Source organism: Agelaius tricolor, unplaced genomic scaffold (genome assembly GCF_023055355.1).
Source record: "Agelaius tricolor isolate 1412-34295 unplaced genomic scaffold, bAgeTri1.0.p SCAF_4, whole genome shotgun sequence".
In the NCBI taxonomy this organism is placed as follows: domain Eukaryota; kingdom Metazoa; phylum Chordata; class Aves; order Passeriformes; family Icteridae; genus Agelaius; species Agelaius tricolor.
Window position 1 is genome coordinate 15,642,390 of NW_027269264.1, and position 20,712 is coordinate 15,663,101.

The following is a 20,712-nucleotide window of genomic DNA, read 5'->3' on the forward strand; positions in this document are numbered from 1 at the left end:
TGATGTGTGTTTGTGAAGATACCCCACACACACGTATAGATATATTTGCCCTCACTGTTATATCGCTCACTTAAAAAGACAAAAATAAATATTCCTGGCCTTTGCATTTTGTATTTGAGACTTCTGGTTGTTAACTGTCTTGTTTTGATTACTGCTGTGGTTAAGAGCTGCTGATTCACAGACAACTGACAAAACTTGTTTTTCCTGGAAGTCATCTGTGACTCTCTTCAGAACAGCTTGTGCTAATTAGACTTTGAAGTCCTCTTGGTGGAAAACTTTTTTTCCTGCTTTTTTTAAAAAAAGGTCTGCTTTTTTAGCAGGTCTGCTAAAAAAAAATTGTTAGATTAGTAATCAAGTGCAGTTAAATGATTTTTATGCTGAAAAGCCCATTGATTTTCCAGTAAATTTAAAATATACTTTAAATATTTTACTGTAAAAATATTTATTTGTGAATCAAAAGCCAGATGTACTTGGACTTTAAATTATGCTTCTATTGTAGTGGCTTGTGAGTTTTGTGCACTACTCATAATTCAAATGAAGATCATGCTGTTGGAAGTTCTGAATAAATGCATGGCTAATACCATGACAAAAAAAATCTTTAATATCTTGTGAAACCAAGGAAGTTCAGAGGAAGAGAAATGTAAGTGGGATGAGTAAGTAATTTAGGTGGTTAGAGTTCCAGAATATTAACTCTATTTTTACAGTGCTCACTGTGAGAGGAAAAGAACCATTTTCTAGCCTTTTAGAATGTAGTATTACAGTCATACCTACGTATTCTATGGTCAGTTTAAGGAAGACAATGTTTGTAAGCTTGATTGCTTGTCTCTTCCTGTGATTCTGTTTGGGGTTTGTTTACTATGGAGTTTTTGTTCCTGGGGGCAATGCTGACAATTGCCTTTTTAACATAGATAGGGGATTTATGTTACAGACAGCTGGCCGTGAATGAATAGGTAAAGCTAACAGACTTGTTCAGATACTTTAGCTGGTGAGGTGTTAAGTGTAACATCCCTGTCAGATGAACTAGCACTTTTCAACAGAAATGGTGTAGATGTGCACCTAATTTGAAAGAATAAGTAGGTTGGTGATTTGATGAATATGTTCATAAAAAGCAAGAAAATTTGTCATAGTTTGTAGAATGAAACACCCGCGTCTAAGGGTAGCCCTAATAGCAGGAGTAATAAACTACTGCTATGACTTGGGGAAAAGTTCCACTTTTTTGAAGTAGCATTTATTTCATTTGGATATTTACAAGTCCCTATGTGCTTCTTCTCAGGTGCAAAGCTACAGCTTTACTCTTCTAATTGATGTGGCATGTATTTTCTTCTGAATTAACTTGAGAAAAAGTCATCCACAGAGAGAAGTTATTTGAATGTATTACATTTGACTCATGTATTCAATCAAGTTTTTTTTTTTGGTTTCAAACCATAGGTTTTTATAGATAAATAATCAGATCCTTCCTTATATTGTCAGTGAGATAAAGTTACTGATTTCTGGCTAATACTTTTCAGATACTAAGTGTTTTAATTTGAAACAGTGTGTTGAGGCTAATGGGTTTCACTAGGAATATCTTAATCATAACAAGGGAGCAATTGTTCATTGACCTTTTATTGTTTTAGTTTGGTTTTTTTTTCTTTTTTTTTCTTTTTTTTTTTTTTGTTTGTTTGTTTTTTGTTTTTTGTTTTTTTAATGTGGATTTAACCTTGGAGCAGTTCCAGCTGTGTTAATAAACCTCAGGAAGTTTCACTGAACATAAATATATTTAAAAAAATTTGGTCTCTTACCTAATACATAGACAACTAAGCAAGAGCAGCTGCTTACTAAAGTCAGTTTCTTTTTCACTACATATGAAATTCATAATCAAAAACAAGACATAAAACTAGTTCGCAGCTAGTAGTTGGCTGATATACACTCAGTAGTTGCTGTTGAATCAGGCTTGCACATAGGAGATTGAATTTAGTTAATAGGGGAGAAGTCATAAAGCATTAATTGCTTTTGATGCTTTCAGACATTTCTAGAATCAGCAATCTAATTTAATTTCAATGAAATTTAAATCTTATGTTTTGTCTGCCAAACTTATAAAATTCAAATATAATCAATTTTCTTCAAAGAATTCCAAGTATGAAAACATTTTTGGTTGTATGTGAGGATATATATGGGCATTACTTGAGTATAATATGAATATTATATGATTAATATATGAGTATTATTGAAAATCCTTAATAATGCTGACCACTTCTTTTGCAGAATAGGTATGAAATGGAAACATTTGTAATTCTTTGAGAGTAAATGGGGAGGGCAATCAGAATAGTGGACAGCAACTGGTAGTACTCATGTTGTATGGAAAACGTGCTGGTTTAGAGGTTTAGAGGGATAACCCGCCATCTTAGAGGGACACAAGTATAAATTGCTGCATGACATTGATACTTTATGGTTTGGTTTTGGGGGTTTTTTTGTGTGTTTTTTTTTTGTTTGTTTGTTTTTGTGGGGTTTTTTTGGGGTTCTTTTTTTTTCATTTTAGAGGTTAGAAGAAGGTTAGGGGATTCCTTTTCCCTTGAGAAAGCTAGAGATTATCATACAGTTTTTTGTTAGTACTGAGCATCATCAGGAAGAGGGAGGTTTGGGAATTCTCTTTGTGTAGATCCCAGCAATTAAGTTTTATCCAACTGAGAATAGCCATCAACACTGTGATGACTGAGCTCCAGATGGCAACTAAACACCACAGAGGTGCTTGCTCTTTCCCCACACAGTGATATGGGAAGAGAGAATTGCAAGGGTAAGAGTGAAAAAAGCAATGGGTTCAGATAAAAATAGTTTCCTAATTGAAATAAAAATAACAGTAAGAATGATAGCAATAATGAGAAAGAAAATAACAGAGATAAGTAAATGCCAAGCAAGATGATGCTGCTGAAAACAACTGCTTACCACCAACCAACCAAAGGCTGGCCAGTCCCTGAGCATCAGCCCCTTGGCAGCCTCCTGCCTCCTCTTGTGGCTGAGCACAGCCCTACAGGGTGTGGGATATCCTGCTCAGCTGGGGTCACCTGTGCTGCCTGTGGCCCCTGCCAGTGTCTGCCCAAGTGGTGCGAGGACGAGGACGAGGAGAGGCCTTGAATCTGTGTAACCACTGCTCAGCAACAAGTAGCACCTCCCTCTGTTACTCTCACTTTTCTCACACAAGCCCAAAACATAGTTCCTTAACAGCTACTGTGTAATTAACTCTATCACAGCCAAAACCAGCAAGAAAAGTATTTCTGAATGTTTTGCCTTATAATAAAGGATCACTGCCAGCACTTCAAAATGCAGTACTGGGTTTTGTCTATGGCAAGAGTGATTTTTCTATTTTATTGGACCAATTTTTAAGTTCACTGATGATGGCTGAAATCAGGACCCTGATCGCTTCTTCTGGTATTGTTACCAGCTGTACTATTTCAAGCTCCAGCATTAAAAGTCTTTCTGTCTTTTTCAGTTTGGTCATCAAATCGTAAAAGACAATGGATATATTTGTGGAACTACAAGGCACAAAATTTTAGAAATATTCTTGGTTATAATTCAGTGATTGCAACAAAATGTTTTTGAAATGAAACATTGCATTTCAGATCATTTCTTCTCTGTTTTTTATTGAAGTTAGTATGAGTGATATCTATATTTAGCATGAGGTCTCATTTGAAGGACTACATTTTTTTTTTCCTGACCAGATTTTGCTTTTTCTTTCGTATCCCAGATGGCTATTCCCTATTTTGGAAACAAAAAGTAAAAGTCTAAATACTCTGCCTTATTCAAAGTTTGTTTGTCATTGTTTTGTTCAGTCCTGGACACCATTTTTTGTCAAAAGTTCTGTGTCCAAAAGCTTTCAGCCAGTTCTTTTGAGGGCAATACGCAAAAGTTGGCAGAATAGTGATGGGTCACGACTACTTGTGGATGAAGTGTTGTGCTCACAGACTGACAGATATTTGGACTGTAAGAAGAATGGCTTATCTTATTAAATTGGAATGATAATTATGACTGAATTTCAAATACTGTCAAACATTTCAAACTTGACCTTTACATGCAAATAATCCAGCAAACATGCTGAACCAGAGGGCACCATTCCATTGAAAGGAAGTTCCTGGGAAGAAGGCCAAATGCTTGAAACAGTGTTTTGATTGCTTACTCCAGATTTTCAAACAAGAAACAACGACAATCATCCCCGCTAAATCTGTTTGTGGTCTGAAAAATTTACCGTTACCCAAATTAAGCCTCATGTTCCTCAAGCGTTTACAGTTACAGACACTACTTTTAAGAAGCTGAGCTTGAACTCAAACCCCTACCATTAAGGCTTCATTGGGTTTTTTGAAAACTAAGGTATTATGTAGTAAAGGCATTATAGCTTCTACACTAAATATGTTTGACAGGCTGCAGTCTCCTATGAACTCTTCTGGGACATCTGACTCTTCTAAATGTTTTTAAAACCACTAACATGCTGAACGCTTTATGAATAATTAGTAGTGATAAATGTAGGGGGACAACTCTGTGCATTCTGTTCTTCTGTCAGAGGAAATACCTGTTCAAACCTGTGTCCTATTGTTGTAGACATTTATTTTCCTTTACAGCAGTACTGACATTCATACACATGTTCTATCACATCTCATTAAGGTACCGAGCAATGCTTTTAAAGGATGCATTTTCTGTACGTTGCAGTCCATGTAAACATTACTGTGAGGTAATATTACCACTGGTTGCAAATTGAGTAAGTAAACCTTTGTCAGATACCTGTTTATGTACTTGGATGGCTCTGACCACAACAAGGTTTCAGACTTGTTTGGGTCTAATTAAGCTGTAATATATAAAGTTAGTAATAACACAAAATAATTGACTGTGGTGGTTGTGTTTCCTAGGTATAGCATACCTGAGTGGAATGTGCAGTGAAAAACGAAAATGTATTATTGCAGAGGACAATGGTCTGAATCTGGCTTTTACAATTGCCCATGAAATGGGTCACAAGTAAGTATGTGGATGTTAAAGCCTTTTATTCATTTGCATGTAATACTACTGCAATTTGACTAATTTGATTGTGTACTTCAGTTTTTCCTTTCTTTCTATAAGGAGGGGATTTAAATGGAAAGTTCAGAAAATAGTGTTTCTGTTAATAATAATAATAATAATAATATGTATCAATATATGGCATGTAGCTTAAGAAATTGTTTATGACTTGAAGTACTACAAAAATCTTTATAGCTACAAAATAAATAAATTAACTGGAAAGACTGCTATTGTCTGGGGAAAATCAGGTGCCCCAAGATATTTGTTCTATGCTGACTGTGGTATTGTGTAACAGGTCCAACTCTAACAATTGTTGCCAGCAAGCATTTTAATGAGATCATAAGTTGGAATAGCCCTTATTTAATTTGGCTTTCTCAGGATAGATCCCATTATAGTGTAGAACAGTCATTGGTCGTTGCAACATTAATGTTTTTCATCTTAGAAGAAGAAAAGGATGGCAAAATGAAGGTGAAGTTAACTGTCCTTCACAGCTGGGCTGGATGCTTTTACTCATTCAGTGTCAAATATTTTAGCCCAAAGTGAAAAATTAATATTTTGCGATAATAAAATCTGTTAATAAGATTTCAACTTCATTCTTGACTTCACTACTTGTAAAAAAAAAAAAAGAAATAGAAAATGTCTTATTTTTAACTGAAATAAAAAGGGAGTATGTATTACTCTATCATTTCATATGCAGTGTCTGTGCCAGGTATTTGTGTATTTGTATTATAATGTCAGTTTCAGAGTGTCAACAGAGAGGGATGTTTTGCTAAGTGTGTGGTTAGGTATCTTAGGACAAATACTTTGAATGGAAAGTGACTTGGTTTAAATTTGGTCAAGCTTCCTGAGAATGAGAATGGAGATCCTAACATCTAATGTTGAAAAATGAAGTTAATTATAAGAAGAAACTGGAAATTAAAATATTTGTATTGATTTTTTTTTCTGGATGCAAAATAAGCAAATCCAGAGCAATTATTTAAAGATTGACACAAGTATAAGTTGCTGCATAAAATTGATATTTTATGTTTCTTTCTTTTTTTTTTTTCATTTTCATAACTTCAGGAAAAAATCTCCTGGTTAATATAAGCCAGCCTGCTTGCATGACAGTTGTGATAAGGAAAGACCTAAAAACAAATACTTCTTTGTGTTTTGTAGCTACACATCATTCTATTTCTATTTTTTGCTGTAGTGTTTCCTGGTATTGGAAGAGGGAATGGGTAGAAGAAGAATTATTTTCTGTAAACTTATTCCAATGGCAGTAAACCAAAAAGAAGGGGAATGAAACAGTCACTGATTGTGATCTGCAGATAAGCTCACTGGTAGAGTAAATTAGAAAATTGTTTTATTGCAAGTATGATAATAACAGATATACTGCTTTATGACCAACACAATAAAAGTGTTTTTAGAGTATAAAAGCCTCTGCTGTAAAATTAATGTATTTGAAAAGAGACATCTCAATCAATAAAAAATACAACATCATATGCTCACTGAACAATGGCGATAGGTAATGTTCTTGCAAAGTTAGGGGTGGTGTGTTGGTTGTGCAATAGCAAATTTCCGAATGTGGGATATGGATCTTAAAAAGTTTATGTGCTTACATAGTGGTAAGGTTTTTGTCTTGCAGAAGACAGTCAGACCTATTTTTGACTTCCTAAGGTCTTCTAGATGGCAATCCGTACATAAAGCAAGGTAGACAGAAAAGCTCAAGACTGCAGCACAGGTCAGGTTCTATAACCTGTGCTACATTTTTTTATGAACTTGGATTATCTTCATGGATTTGCATTGCAGTTGGACTGTGAAACAGAAGGAATTTACATGGGCTTCCTACAGGAACATAAAACTTATATTGCTGATATATAAATCCCAGGGAAGAAAAATGTTACAAGGCTACATATGAAATTCTAGAGCTTTCAAATCTTTTCATACTAATTCAAATGAACTTGGAAAAACAAATCATAAAGGTATCCCAGCCATTATATTCTCACTGGTAACAATAGTAATGGCATTTGGATGTTGTTAGAGATATCCTCACAATTCTCTGTGGGTAATGTAATAGATATTTTTAGAAAGTGGAAATAAAGAATAAATAAAATCCTGTGTTAATATAAAAGACAGGATGTTGATTGAACCAGACATTTCTTCAAGAAGTCCAAACTAATGAAGGTTTATAACAGACCACATAATGTATAGAAAAGAAAAAAAAAAAAGAAAAGAAAAAAGAGCACCCCCCAGTGCCAAAGATGAAGAGGTGTCAAGTCATAGATCCCTGCTTCATGATGGAGTCAGAGTCCTTAGCTGTCACAATCTGAAACACAGTGGTCTTGCACCAAGGAATGTAGGGTGACATTTTAGAGATATTTGGTTTTTTCTGCATGGATGTCTCTGTCTGCCAGCCAGGCCCTGGCAATTGCAAGGAAGATGCTAGAAGTAGTTGAAGTTTTGTGAAGAGACAATATAAAAATGTTTGAAGATGAACATTTGAATGTAGATCCTATTGGAAAGGACTTGAGCAGCTTCAAATATATCTAGAGTATCTCTTACAGAGATTTGTCTTGCTCATTCTTAACTGCCTCAGAAGCAGAGATTAAATGTTCACCATACAGACCAGTCATAAATAGTTCCTTCAATACATCATCTTTTCTAGAAAATTTTCACTAACTTTTTCTGAATCTTGAGGTCATTTAACTAGTACCTTGGTTTTTTTGTATGTGATATCTTTAGCCATTCTAGTTGCTCTTGTGAAGAGTCTAGTTCAGCAGCATAGAACCAAAAGCTTACTCAAAGACTTTGCTACTTGAAGGATAAAGGAGAAACAATTTTTTTCCATTCTGTACAACAGGTATTCTTGCTCATAAATTATTGTACAAATAGATTCAAAACTTAAGCAATATAGATGCTGTTGATTTTCATTTTCTGAGAGCATATACAAACAAAGGCATTACCAGTTGTCATTGTATTCATGAATGTAAAGTTCTGATGTGTTCCTTTCATTGAAGAAGTTTTTCCTGATATTCAACCTGAACGTCCCCTGGCACAACTTGAGGCCATGTCCTCTTGTCCTGTAGCCAGTTGTATGGAAGAAGACACCCTTATATTAAATGCATTCTGATACATGGATGTTTATTAAGCATTGTGTTTTTCCAATTGGAAGAGAAATATTCTCAATGAAATGCAAGGGCAGAGTAAACCTTACTTTGCAATGTGAAATGTCTTTGTTCTAGCCTTGTGTATCTGGATGTAGATGAGATATTAATGACATTGAGAAATAATGTAAGTCAACAGTTGATTTTTGAATTTGTGTAATTGGTCATTAAAAATTGTATCACATTAATGGACTTGGTTTTATTAAACATAGTTTATTATTAATATTTATTATTTATTAATATTTATTTAAAATTATTAAAATAAATTTATTAAGCAATTAGGTGATTACATAATGAGGTCACATTACAAAGTAAAAACTAATAACAGTTAATTAAAAGACATTGTGTGGAGGACAGAGATAAGAGTGACAATTGCTGGTGTTGAGGTTAACAAGCTACATGTGATTTTAATTGAATGATGGCCCTCTAAGGGCTAGGATTACTTTTGAAGGATGGAGAAATAAAGAATGCATGTAAATTTCTGCATCTCAAAATATGTTAATTTACAATTATTAAGTGCTCTAAATGTAGTTTAGAAGTTGTCTTAGCCACTTAAAAGAGAAACTGGTGTAATTCTTCAGAATTAATTTTATACACTCCTGCATTCTTTTTCTGACAAGCATTTTTGGAATATGAGAGGTAACTGTTACTAAAATTCAGGATATTCTGCCACATATTTTTTAGTGATGAACAGGGAGTCTGTGGAATTTCTGAATCATCTATTTAGTAGTTAATAAGCAAAAAGCATATATTATTTGTGAATATATTAAAAAGTTGTATGAAATCCTCACTCAGTTTATCAAGGATCCCACAGTGTCGGTGGAGACTGTGCTGGTAAGCTGTCCCCAAATAATCTTGCTTCTGTCTCTCTCCCATACAACCCCATGAGTTTTCCCCACCTTCTATCCAATACCCCATGAGGGTATTGGATAGAAGGTGCAGGGAAAATTCTTGTCATTGTGGCTTTATTCCAGCTGCAGAGTCTCTCATTTCCCTCCAATTGTTTCTTTCTTAATTTTTTCTGTTCTTTTTGGCTAATGGTCTAAAGCTGGGTTTTTCAGACCAAGATACAGAGATAGGGATATTAATTTATCTTTGGGTACTATCAGAGATGTTGAATTTTGACTGTTTTGGCTGGTTTTCGTCACCACTGAGTTTTCTATTCAAATCAAAGTCAACTGAAGTGTAGAGACAGGAGCCTAACTTTGAGTAAAATAGTTTGAAAAGTACAGCTACTGTTTGAAAAACTGAGCTTTGTAGTGATTTTTAAAATACATGCACAACAGTTATAGGCAATCTTCTTTCCATACACGTATTTGTGTCATTACAGATTTACACAGAAATTGTTATAATTCCCTGCTTTTCGTGCATAGCTGCATACAATGTGGACATGCCTGGAGAAGAGGAGGCTCTGGGGGAAGCCTATGGCACCTTTCAGACCTAAAGGAGACCTGCAGCAGAGCCTGGAGAGTGGCCTTTTCCAAAGGCACATGGTGGCAGGACAAGGGGGAATGGCTTTAAACTGAGTGAGAGTAGGTTTGGATTAGATATTAGGATTTTTTACTGTGAGGGTGGTAAGGCATTGAACAGGTTGTCCATAGAGGTTGTGCACTCCCCATGTTGAGTTGATCAAGACCAGGCAGGGTGGAATTTTGACCACAACCTGGTCTAGTGAAAGTTTCCCTGTCTGTGGCAGTGGGTTTGGAACTAGATGATTTAAATGTCCCTTCCAACACAAACCATTATATGATTCTATGGTTCTCTTATTTTTGATTATATTTGTATTGTTTTACTGTCTGTGAAATTTTCTATCCTCCTTGTTTAAAAATTGGAAACTTTACAGGGATATTTATCTATAAAGCATACTACTTGTTCAATAAGAAACTACTTTTTTAAAATTACTCTTAAAAAGAAAGGTAATGTGCTTTCCTTTTTCCTTTATTTATTTGATAAAAATTAACAGGAGACTTTAGCTTTGTATTGCATTTCAGCATTACATATTCTCTATTTCAAACATGATTTGTACAAAATCACCCTAGTAGCTTCATCACTTTTTTTTCCTGATAGGTCAGGGAAAGTATCCATAAGATAACTATTCTAAACTCTTGCAGTTAAACTAACACTGCACTGAATGGTCTTGAAAGGACTTTCTTTTCTTTTTTTTTAAACTACTTTAATGAAGTTAGAAGTATATATATTAGATGTTCAACCATGCAAGTCCTTGAGATTACCTTACATTCATTTTCATGCTTTAGTGGGTAAGTTCTTTAAAAATTGCTAGTCTCTTTTTTGCCTGCATCCACATCAAAGTAGACATCTTTGTTCCACAGTCATATACTTTTGCTGACTTAAATCAGCTTGGGATCTTATGGGCACATGAGTGTATATTTCCAAACTTCAGTGGCCTGAAAATTGTACAACAAAATACATTTAAGATTCCAGATGATGGAAAATAATGAAGTCTGTTAACATACTTCACATTTATGTTTACTTGTACTCAAAATGTTTCTGGTATTAGAAACCATGAAAAAATTAGTTTTGTTGGTCCAGTTCTAATCATGTTCATGCATCACATCACTGCAATACCAGGCAGAAGTAAAGCATCTCCAACCTTTTGCTAGTAGCAAGACAGTTGAAGAAACAGCTCAGGAAGAAATGAAGCACAGAGACAGGGAATAAGCACTGCATCAGCATTTGAGTAACATGAAAAGATATGATTTTTTAACATGAAATTAAGATTATTCAACTCTCTCTCTCATAAGGTATTAAGGATTGTGTTTCTTCCAGGCTATACTGTGCCAGGATGGATTTATCTTAAATTTTCCTTAGGATAATATTTGTAAAAGAAACAATTAGTAACTGAAAAACATCCTACAGGATGCAAAAGCTTAATTGATGGTCTGATACATTTAAAATACATGTGAAAAAATTTGCAAAAGATCATAACAGTGTAAATGTTTTTGTTAATACAAAACCTGTTTTTTTATAGCTCTTCACTGAGTTTGTGGTAGCTCAACAATGTGGCATGGGTGTCATATTTGCCAGAAGCCAATACTTCTTCTGTACTATATAATTTCTGTGAAAAACCTTCAGGAGAACAATGTGTATTTTCATGTTATGATGCTAAATATATCTGTCACAGCAAACCTTTAAATAATTTGTATACTTCAGTCAAAGGACTGTGGCTCAGTAGTTTGTCTAGATCCAGCGCAGGAAGCATGGTGGTGGAAGTACTGGAGTTACAGAGAAGAAAGCTGTTCTGCAAAAGCTGCCAAGTCAGCTGGACAGCAGTGTCCAGAGTATGTTAAAATCCCTATACTAATATGCATGTTTTACTTTTACCCAGTTGTTTTAAGATTGAAAATGCAATCTGAATTTTCAGCATTGTGGAGAATGAGCAATAATTCACAAAAGGGAAATAAGAGTTGCATAGGGTTATTTATTTTTACTTTTTCTGATCATATAATTTTTAACAAGAAGATAGAGATTTCCTTGTTTGGTAGATTTTCCTTTGAATATAAATTCCTTCCAAAAGAAATAATGTTTTACCTTTTACCGTCATAATTTTTCTGTAGGTGGTCAACCACCTTTCACTTTTAGCTAAATAATTAATTTACTGGTGGAAATATGTCTTACTCCATTTATTCAATCATCTGAGAAGCCCTCATTTGTTTTAAAGGACATATAAAAATCATACAACACTTAATACTTCACTAACTGGGACTTAAAAAAAGCCAACAAGCCAACATAACAGCTTATAAAATCCTTCTACTAGTCTGGTCTTTTTTATATATTTTTCTCTATAAAGATAGCAGTGTGATAAAACATTTTGTTGAAAAAGTGCAATAAAAGTACTAAGAAGGTAGTGTAGCTGCTGTCTTTTTGTCTGTGATAGTCACATAAGGGGTGTTATTTTCACTTATCAAATACATCCTCATGATACTGCAGAATTTGAGATCAGATAAACTGGTGTGAAAATCATTGTGCTATAAAACTGCATATTAGCTTTTAAGCCTTGTAAATTTTGGGTCCATAGTTTAAAAAGTTTCAATCATTCTACTGTACTATTGCGCAAAATGATAAAAAAAAAAGAAAGAAAGCAGTGGAAATAATAAGGAAGATAACACTTAATTATTAATAATACTTTTTAAAGTTATTTTTATTTTTAAGGTATAGAATTTATTATGTTAGTGATTTATTTTACAAAATAGAAAAGTATCTAGGATAATGGTTGTAGAGAATTTACAAATACTGTGTAGTAATCACTTATACCAATATGAATTTTTAAGAAATAGAATGGAATGTGATCCCATCATACATCACAGGTATAAACTGGCAACTGCATTCAGAGGTTTATTTTATCCTTCACAAGGGGAAAGTTTTCTAGTAATTTTCAGTCTTTCCTGAGCTCATGCTAGTAGTATTATACTTGATCTGCAGTTCACACTCATCATTCTTTTGTTCTATATATGACTTGTAATAAATAGATCCTTTATTTGGGAATCTATTTATCATATCAAACATTCTATTTATTATACTGAACACTGCTGGTTCCTTGACCCAGAACTTGCTCTTGCACTTTTCTTAATCTGCCTCTTATTCCTAATCTATCTCACTGTTAATGACTATGAAAATCTGAGTTTTAGTTGTTCTCTTTAATTTTTTTTAATTTCTCAGTTTTTGTTTACAGATAAGTTTAAAGTAATTCTCCACATCTATCTGAACTAACCCAATTAATTGCTCATATAATAATTTTTTTATACTATTTAATCTTTGTCCCTTCTCTGCCTGTTTCTGGTTTAACAACATCATTCTTGTTTAGGTGCACTATTTGCATTTTAAGTGTGATTGAATGGTGACAACAATCATCTACCATTTGCAAAGCACAAACAAAATAATGAATAAATAATAAACAGCTTTTATCTGGAAGCATGTGGGGTCACTGAGCAAATGCATCTTGTCATGAAAGTAGCACATGTCAAAGAATTTTGATGTCCTATGGTGAGAAGAAATTTAAAATAGCAATGCAGACCTAATTATTTCAAGAAGGTGTGTGCATAACCTTATGTAGCTTATTTAAATATAGAATAATGTCTGAAGATCATCTTTTGAGGCTTAAAAGAACTTTGATTTTGTAATACTCCAGTATAATTAGGTGAAGTTAAATAGTACTACTACTAGTTAAATGGTACTTGTTCAGTATGTTGACACTGGAATGCATTTTGAATGCAAGAGTATAAGCTGTTCTCTAAAGTGACAGGAGAGATGCTATTCTCTTTTTATTCCAGCTGTACACATATAATTGCAGCAGTAGTTAATTGTAAAAGAATTGCCTTTTTACTGAAATATTGAGCTAATATTTTTCTTCTACTTTCAGGGGCCTGAATTATTAATTCTAAAGACACAGAATTTAGTGATGTTGTTTCTTTGTATTATTTCTACTTGCATATTAAAGATTTAGCAAAAATGATTCCACTTTTATACATGGGATCACATAAAAACTCCTTTAAAAAAGTTTTAGAGGGTTTTTAGACAAAAACTTTTTTTTCAGTGGACTTGATTTATCTGTTAGTGGAGTTTATTGGACTAAGTCTGTTTGTCAAAATATTTTAAAACTGAGATTATTAAAATATAGTTAATTTGCATAGTGTGAATTTAAATATTGCTAATATTTTATTTAGGGAAGGCATTTTATAGAATACTTCCTACTTGCATATTTTATCTGCTCTATGTAGCCTTTAACCAGAATGGGTAGAGCATTTTTATGCAACACTGAAAAAATACCATTTCTTTTCTTAAAAATATAATTTATTTCTGTATACAGACATGAAGTACTACTTATTAAAGTACAGCACTGTCTTCTTTGTTAATTGTGTTTTTTCAGGCTATTACAAGGTTATTTTATAATTCCAAACTCCTTTGTCTTCCTCCCACATGCACATAGTGTTGCTTTATTCTTGTATGAGATAGGATGACCACAGCTGTGGGAGAGGGGAGAGGGAGCACTGTGCTGAGTGCTATTATAATGCACTCATTCTATAGGAAGAGACAGAGAAGCACCTTACACAGACACAGTTTATGTGGTACCTTTGTATCAGTGAAAGGATGTAGTTCTGTCTTTCATGTGTAGCAAGAGGGGCTAGAAAATATCATGACCACCATTGCAAGCTGAGTAATATTATGTCCTTGATTGTTAATGGAGAAGTAGGTATACATGCTTACACCAATTACTCTCGTGTTGAAAAAGAAGGTAGCAATGACTGCTCAGCTTCTTTTTTTTACCACAAACAATGTGATGTGAGGAATGAAATCAGAAGTCAGTTCTGCTGCACACTGACTTTTATGTGGTCTTGTAATTGATACAAGGTCAGATAAAAATATGCAGCCATTAATGTGCTACAGAAGGAATCAAAAACAATCACTGAAGAAGACACTCCTGAGAATGTTTAAGACCAGGTTCTGCTGCTTATTTAGCTTACTTCTCAGATATTGTCCTGAAATTTAGTTAATTGATGTTAACTTACAATGTGTATTTGCCTTTTGAATAGGCATTTTTGAATGCCTATTCATTCAGGTAGGCAAAGGATTCCATACTTGTGTTTATTGTTTTCTGGATTTTTTATATGTACTTTATTTGGAGGAGAAAGAGAATTGAGGAATGAATTCCTTTGGATTAGTACAGATTGAATGTCAAAGCAGGATAGGAGAAGTGTTATGAAAGTATGGACAGCTGAAGTACTGGAAGATTATTGGAATTAGGTTTTTTATTAGTGCTTAATGTAGCTAATTTTCACAGCTGTTATAAGTACAACAGTTTTAACCACTTCATGCTTTAAAATCTTTAAAATACAATGTTTTCCTCAGAATTCTTGTGCTAATAAACTTCATAAAATGCTTCTGTGGTAGTAGATTGGAAAAAGGGGGGTACACATATATCTTTGTAATAGTGGCTAGTGCTTTTTGAAATAGTCAAGATAATGGTTCAGCTCAGCACAAATTTCTTTGGCTGACTATACAGAATATTTTGTGACTAAGTCTAGCTTCAAGAATTGTTTTTCAGAGTGAAGGGAATTAATCATAATTAGAAATTACAGGGGTTTTGTAATTTTCACCTTAGAAGTATTTAAAATAACATATAAATGTGTTACTTCCACTCTCCATAAATTGGAGCCATTAATTTTATAATACATTTGGTCAGGATTTTGTGTTGTAAATGTTTTAGTTAAAATCCTACAGTGTATATGATGCTGACAAATGAGTATTTTTAAATTACTACTTTCGCACTAAGGAAGCATATAACTCAAAGAGCTATGAGCAAAATTTTTTCTTATGTAGTCCACTAGGTTAAATATCCCCAGCTTTCCTGTGTCTTCCTGCACAGTTCCAATGGGTGTAAATAACTCTGGAGATAGACACATCTCAAATTCTGCATGTGAGGCATGCCATAAGAATGTAAGGCAAGTGCAGAGGCACTTCTGTATAGTTGGTTTGTGCCATTCAGGCAGGCTAGGAAAAGACAGAGGTTAAGATCAGAGTCAGATGCATTTGCTTGCCTCAGTTATATGGTTTAGAGATAGCAAAATTATCTAATTTATGCAGAAAGCACTATTTCAGTACTCCAGAGTGTGAGGTGTACACATCAGTATAAGAGATAGAGCACTTCTATAGGCAAGGTAAAGTCCTACATGATATTTCCATTAATTTCATTAGTAAACAAAAGGTAAAGCAAATTGCAAATTTATATATAATTTGAGTCATGAATGGATTTTGGGATAGAGTGGAGAACAAAAGTGTAGGGAGACAGGCCTTTTTTGCCATTTGCCACTGTGGGTGGTGAAATAAGGAGAACCACAATGTACTCCAGTTTTTGTAGACACAGAAAACTTACTCTGTCTTTGCAGTCTGTAAGTGAAAGAATCAATACAAGGCATAGAGTTTTATTAAACCTGAAGTTTTGCTTTTCTGCAGGGCAGAGTAATGCTGCAAAATTGCAGCACTACTTTAAATCCAATACTCTGGAGAGTAGTCTCACACCCTTTTGTAAATCTCCAAAGACAGTTGAGTGTATTTATTTCTTGTAATATTAGTCAAGCATGATCCACTTAGCTAATTCTGAAAATCTTAGTTTTATTTAGGTGGCTCTTCTTCCTCTCTGTTTGCTGATTCTGAATGAGAATGACAGTGCGAGTTCAGTTAAAACAGGAGTTTCAAGCAGATATTCGGTAGAATTTTTTCATTGCAGTGCATCAAATGTGAGCACTCTCTGGGATGTGTAAGGATGATAAGTCTTTATAATCAAAATCAACTTAATTTCTTCATCAGTGTTATTGTTAACAAGAGATGGAAAAATTATTTAGGTGTTTTTTTCTTTAGACACAATAATTTCCCATCAAAGTAGTGATCATTTTAGTATTCTATAAAATTTCAACCAATCTGTTCCATATAGAATGAAGATAGAATCACTGCCAAAATATTCACTGATCTTAAAAAATAAGAGCATGTTGCCCATTTACAAGAGAAATAATATTAATTAAACTTGCAATTGTGCAGTTCTGAAAATTCCAAAAGTTGTCCAAAATATGTATTGAACTTATTAGAATGCAATATTTCTCATCAAATAAATGCAGCTCCACTTCCATCTTTAATTATAAAATTGTTGTCTACACATGGTTCCATGCACTTCTACGAAAGATACCGTGGAAAAATAATCAAAAGTGGTTTCCTACATGTAATATATATGAGCTATTTTCAGCCCTTTGCAAGAGTTTTAACTTACAAAAATTCTGAAAACAACCTGTTACTTTGTTTCACTTTGTTTTATTTTTAATAACTTCAAAATTCAGCATGGGGATAAACCACGACAATGACCACCCATCCTGTGCAGATGGTGTCCATATCATGTCTGGAGAATGGATTAAAGGACAGAATCTTGGGGATGTTTCATGGTCTCAGTGCAGCAGAGAAGATCTGGAAAGATTTCTCAGGTATATAATTCAAGAAAAGAACTCTTACTGTATGTCGTTTAGAAATAGATGCAATAAATATACTGAAATAATAAGTTTTCAGTTTTTTTTACTCCTCTGGGAGATTTGTTTTGCAAAATCTGTCAAAATATTTTAAATCATCACAATCTAATATTAGATTTATTAATATCTGTGTTCAGCAATGGCATGGATTTTTATGTTTTCAGGGGCATGTTTATAATTTTATATACTTATATAAAAATTTTTTATGTATCACTGTGTTTACTATGTTAATATGCTGTGTACTGAAATGTTTGGCCACCAAAACCTTTAACCATTAAGCACATTTTATGCTAAAATATTGTCCAGCACTTTTCAGAAATGTTGATCATTTATATTGTCTTTCTGCAAATGTAGAATAACAGAGCACATTAATTTATAACAAGCAGGCCATATCATTTTAAACATGAGCAGTAGTCCAATGCTGATGAATAAGAAAATTATAATTGTCCATGCATTTTGAATGTTGTATGCAAGTTTAAGTTGGCATGGCAATCAGACCCTCGGATTTCTCAGTGTATGAATCTCTGCATATTACCAGGTCAAAGGCCAGTAACTGTCTGGTACAGACGAATCCTCAGAGCCTCAATTCTGTGATTATTCCCTCTAAGCTCCCAGGAATGACGTACACTGCAGATGAGCAGTGTCAGATTCTTTTTGGACCAACTGCTTCCTTTTGCCAAGAAATGCAGGTAAGGCTGTGTCTGTACTTCAGAAAATGCATCTACCATCTAATATTTGTGTGAGAGTAGCTTTTGTACATGTGTTTGATAGAAAGAGAATATGGTATCTTTGAAGTAAGAATTTTACACTTGCTTTCCAAAAATTAATATGCACATATACATTGGTTTATCTTGTAAGTGTTGCTTTAGGTTTCTGAATATCTTGAAGCATGTTTTACTGATACTTCCCTTGTACATTAGAAACATAAGATATTTCTAGTGTTAAGACACCTTGTTGCAGCAAGTGGAATATTTGCAATTTATTATTTAGGTTCCATTTTATTATGGCTTGGGTACTAGACATTCTTTTCTGACCTTCAGAAGATTATGCTGTGCCTGTGCAAATTTGGAGCAGTAACAGTGGTGTTAACTGGGCCCTCTGCACCTCTGAGCCCAGGCAGAGCTGTACAGTGCCATGAGAAGACGAGTTCCAGTACTTAAGTCAGTTTGCTGACCTTGCTTCATGCCAGTGTGAAGCAGTGTCACTATATTAGCCTTGAAAAGACAGGTTAGCAAAATTGAGCAGGTCTTCATAATTTTATGATCTTCATCTGATTGAAGAAGCAGTCTAAGAATGATTTTTACAGAGAAAAGTCAACCTTTTTTAGCATCAACAGGAGAGACTAAACATATTTGATGCCCTTAAGACACTAGCCAAGACAAGATGGGAAGACGATATACAAATATGTAAAGAGCATGGAGTATGGATTGATAAAGCAAACACTAGAGGAACTGTGAAATAAAATTTCATAAGGATTCAGTGGGCAGATAGCCTGAAAAGGTTAGGAGTAGTAAACAGGAAAACATAATTCCTTTCTCCTTTACTTCTTCAGTTCTCTTCCCGATTTCAATTTGGACATAGTACTGTTTTTTCAGAGACTTTCACTTAAACTAATCTTTATCTAAAAGATTCTCAAAGGAAACATTGCAGTGCATGTACTACTAAGGCATGCTGAGAGTGGTATAGTTGAAGAGAAAAGGAAAAAACAGCTGTAGTTTAATGGATATTTTTCTAGCTGTCTTATTGAAAACTTTTTCCCTCTTAATATGAGCAGTAAATCTCAATGTCACAATTCTACAGATATTCTTCATTACTTCCAAGTGCTTTTTTTATGAATTTCAACCTATGTCTTGATTTTCAGTACTTTGCTTTCAATGGAAGGATGTAATTTCTGGTTTTCATTCTCTAGAAGCCTATTTTGAACAAGGAAATTGTAGTGTCTTTAGTATTTCTTGTGGATCTTCTTTAACAGTTAAAGATTCTCAAAAGTAATTGAAGAAAGAGATAAATGCCAAGATTTTCTGTTGGTTAACAGAAATCTTTATATGCTTTTCATTTGTCTGGATAAATTCTCTTCCTATTACCTTTATGTTTTGTTCTTATTCATATATTTAAATTCAGATAGTCAAGTTGTCATATGCCTGTTGTGTTTGTCATAGATTCAGTAAATATTTGTCCTTCAATATCCTAACTCTGAGGCTTCTTTGGTTTACATTATTATTTTAGAAATATTAGGAAAATTAAATTCAGTGAATATTACCAGGGTAGAGTTCAGCTGTTTGCATGGAGATTATTTAGGTTCTAGGTGCCTGTTGCTAACTGTCCATTTCTAGTCATCTTCAGTCACATTCCCCTCTTCTGACATTCTGCATGTAAGACACCTTTCAGCTAAAAAAATTATTTTCAGCCAAATAAATATGTCTGCTTTTTCCTACTTATGGGATCATTGCTTTATATTTATATTAAATGTTTTTATTTATAGTAAAATCAACAGAACTTTCTGACAATTTTACTGTAATATTAAATATTAGTATTACTATACTATTAAATATTATTAAATATTTGTATTAAATGAAACACTTTAATTTATATCCAAGTATAATCCAAGTTTGCTGTGAAGAAAGAATATAGTAATGATGTAAGACAATACAAAAGGCCTATGTTTTTTCAACTATGCTTTTTTTCCTGATAAACTGCAATTTAATTTTACCTCTCATCATAAAACCAAATGTGTTTGCTACCTGATGACCTTATGGTCTTAACAGTTAGAAAAAGAGAGCTCAGTATCAACTGCGGAGAAGACAGCAATGGGAAGAATCTTCTTCAGTTTTCCCAAAATCTTCTGCAAAACTGGTAACCCTAAACTGAAAATTGTATATTGAAATATTGAACCAAGAAATTACTGTAATGAATTTTTAAGAACCTTGGATCTATTAGAAATGAATAAATGACACTAAGGACAAATTTGAGAAAACATGGTGAGAGTAGAAAAGAATTTTTCCAAAGCTTCCTTCCCGACCTTGGTAAAGTCATCTTGTTGTTTTTCTTCTGTGTTCTTCTATCTAAGCAAAATTTACACTCTCAACTTCCTCCCAACAAAAAAAAAAAAAAAAGTCCAAGAAACTTGATGCTCAGTTTCTAGACATGAAGAGCTACTGCAGAAAGCTTAGGCACTATATTCAAATCTTCTTCTTTTGTTCCGTACTGTGAGTCTTAAATTTATCTCTTCTATTAGGGAAGTTTACTGCTAATCCAGTTAGATACAGAATTTCTAAATAATAGAAATAACATTTCTGTGGTGAAGGGGAAACTCAGATCAATGGATAGAGTACAGCCCAGAGGATTAGAAAGTTGTCCTTCTTCTACATGTTTTTTTCATATGTGTGAAAAGAAAAAGAAAGTTACCATTGGAATTCAGGTAGAAGCAGACCATTTAAACTTTCCAGAAATCTTTCATGAATTCTAGCACATGGACTGTGCAACACCCAGATCACCTATTGGTGAAGCACAGTTACTTAGTTGCT

General features: G+C 33.7%; 1 protein-coding gene across 1 annotated transcript in view; it reads left to right on the forward strand.

Moving 5' to 3' along the window:
• Positions 1 to 20,712, forward strand: part of ADAMTS19 (ADAM metallopeptidase with thrombospondin type 1 motif 19) — a 132,866-nt gene that overhangs the window by 63,273 nt on the left and 48,881 nt on the right. The window contains exons 8-10 of the mRNA XM_071424720.1: positions 4,875 to 4,980; positions 17,006 to 17,146; positions 17,727 to 17,877. Coding sequence (XP_071280821.1) covers positions 4,875 to 4,980; positions 17,006 to 17,146; positions 17,727 to 17,877 — 398 coding nt within the window. The remainder of the gene's footprint in view (positions 1 to 4,874; positions 4,981 to 17,005; positions 17,147 to 17,726; positions 17,878 to 20,712) is intronic.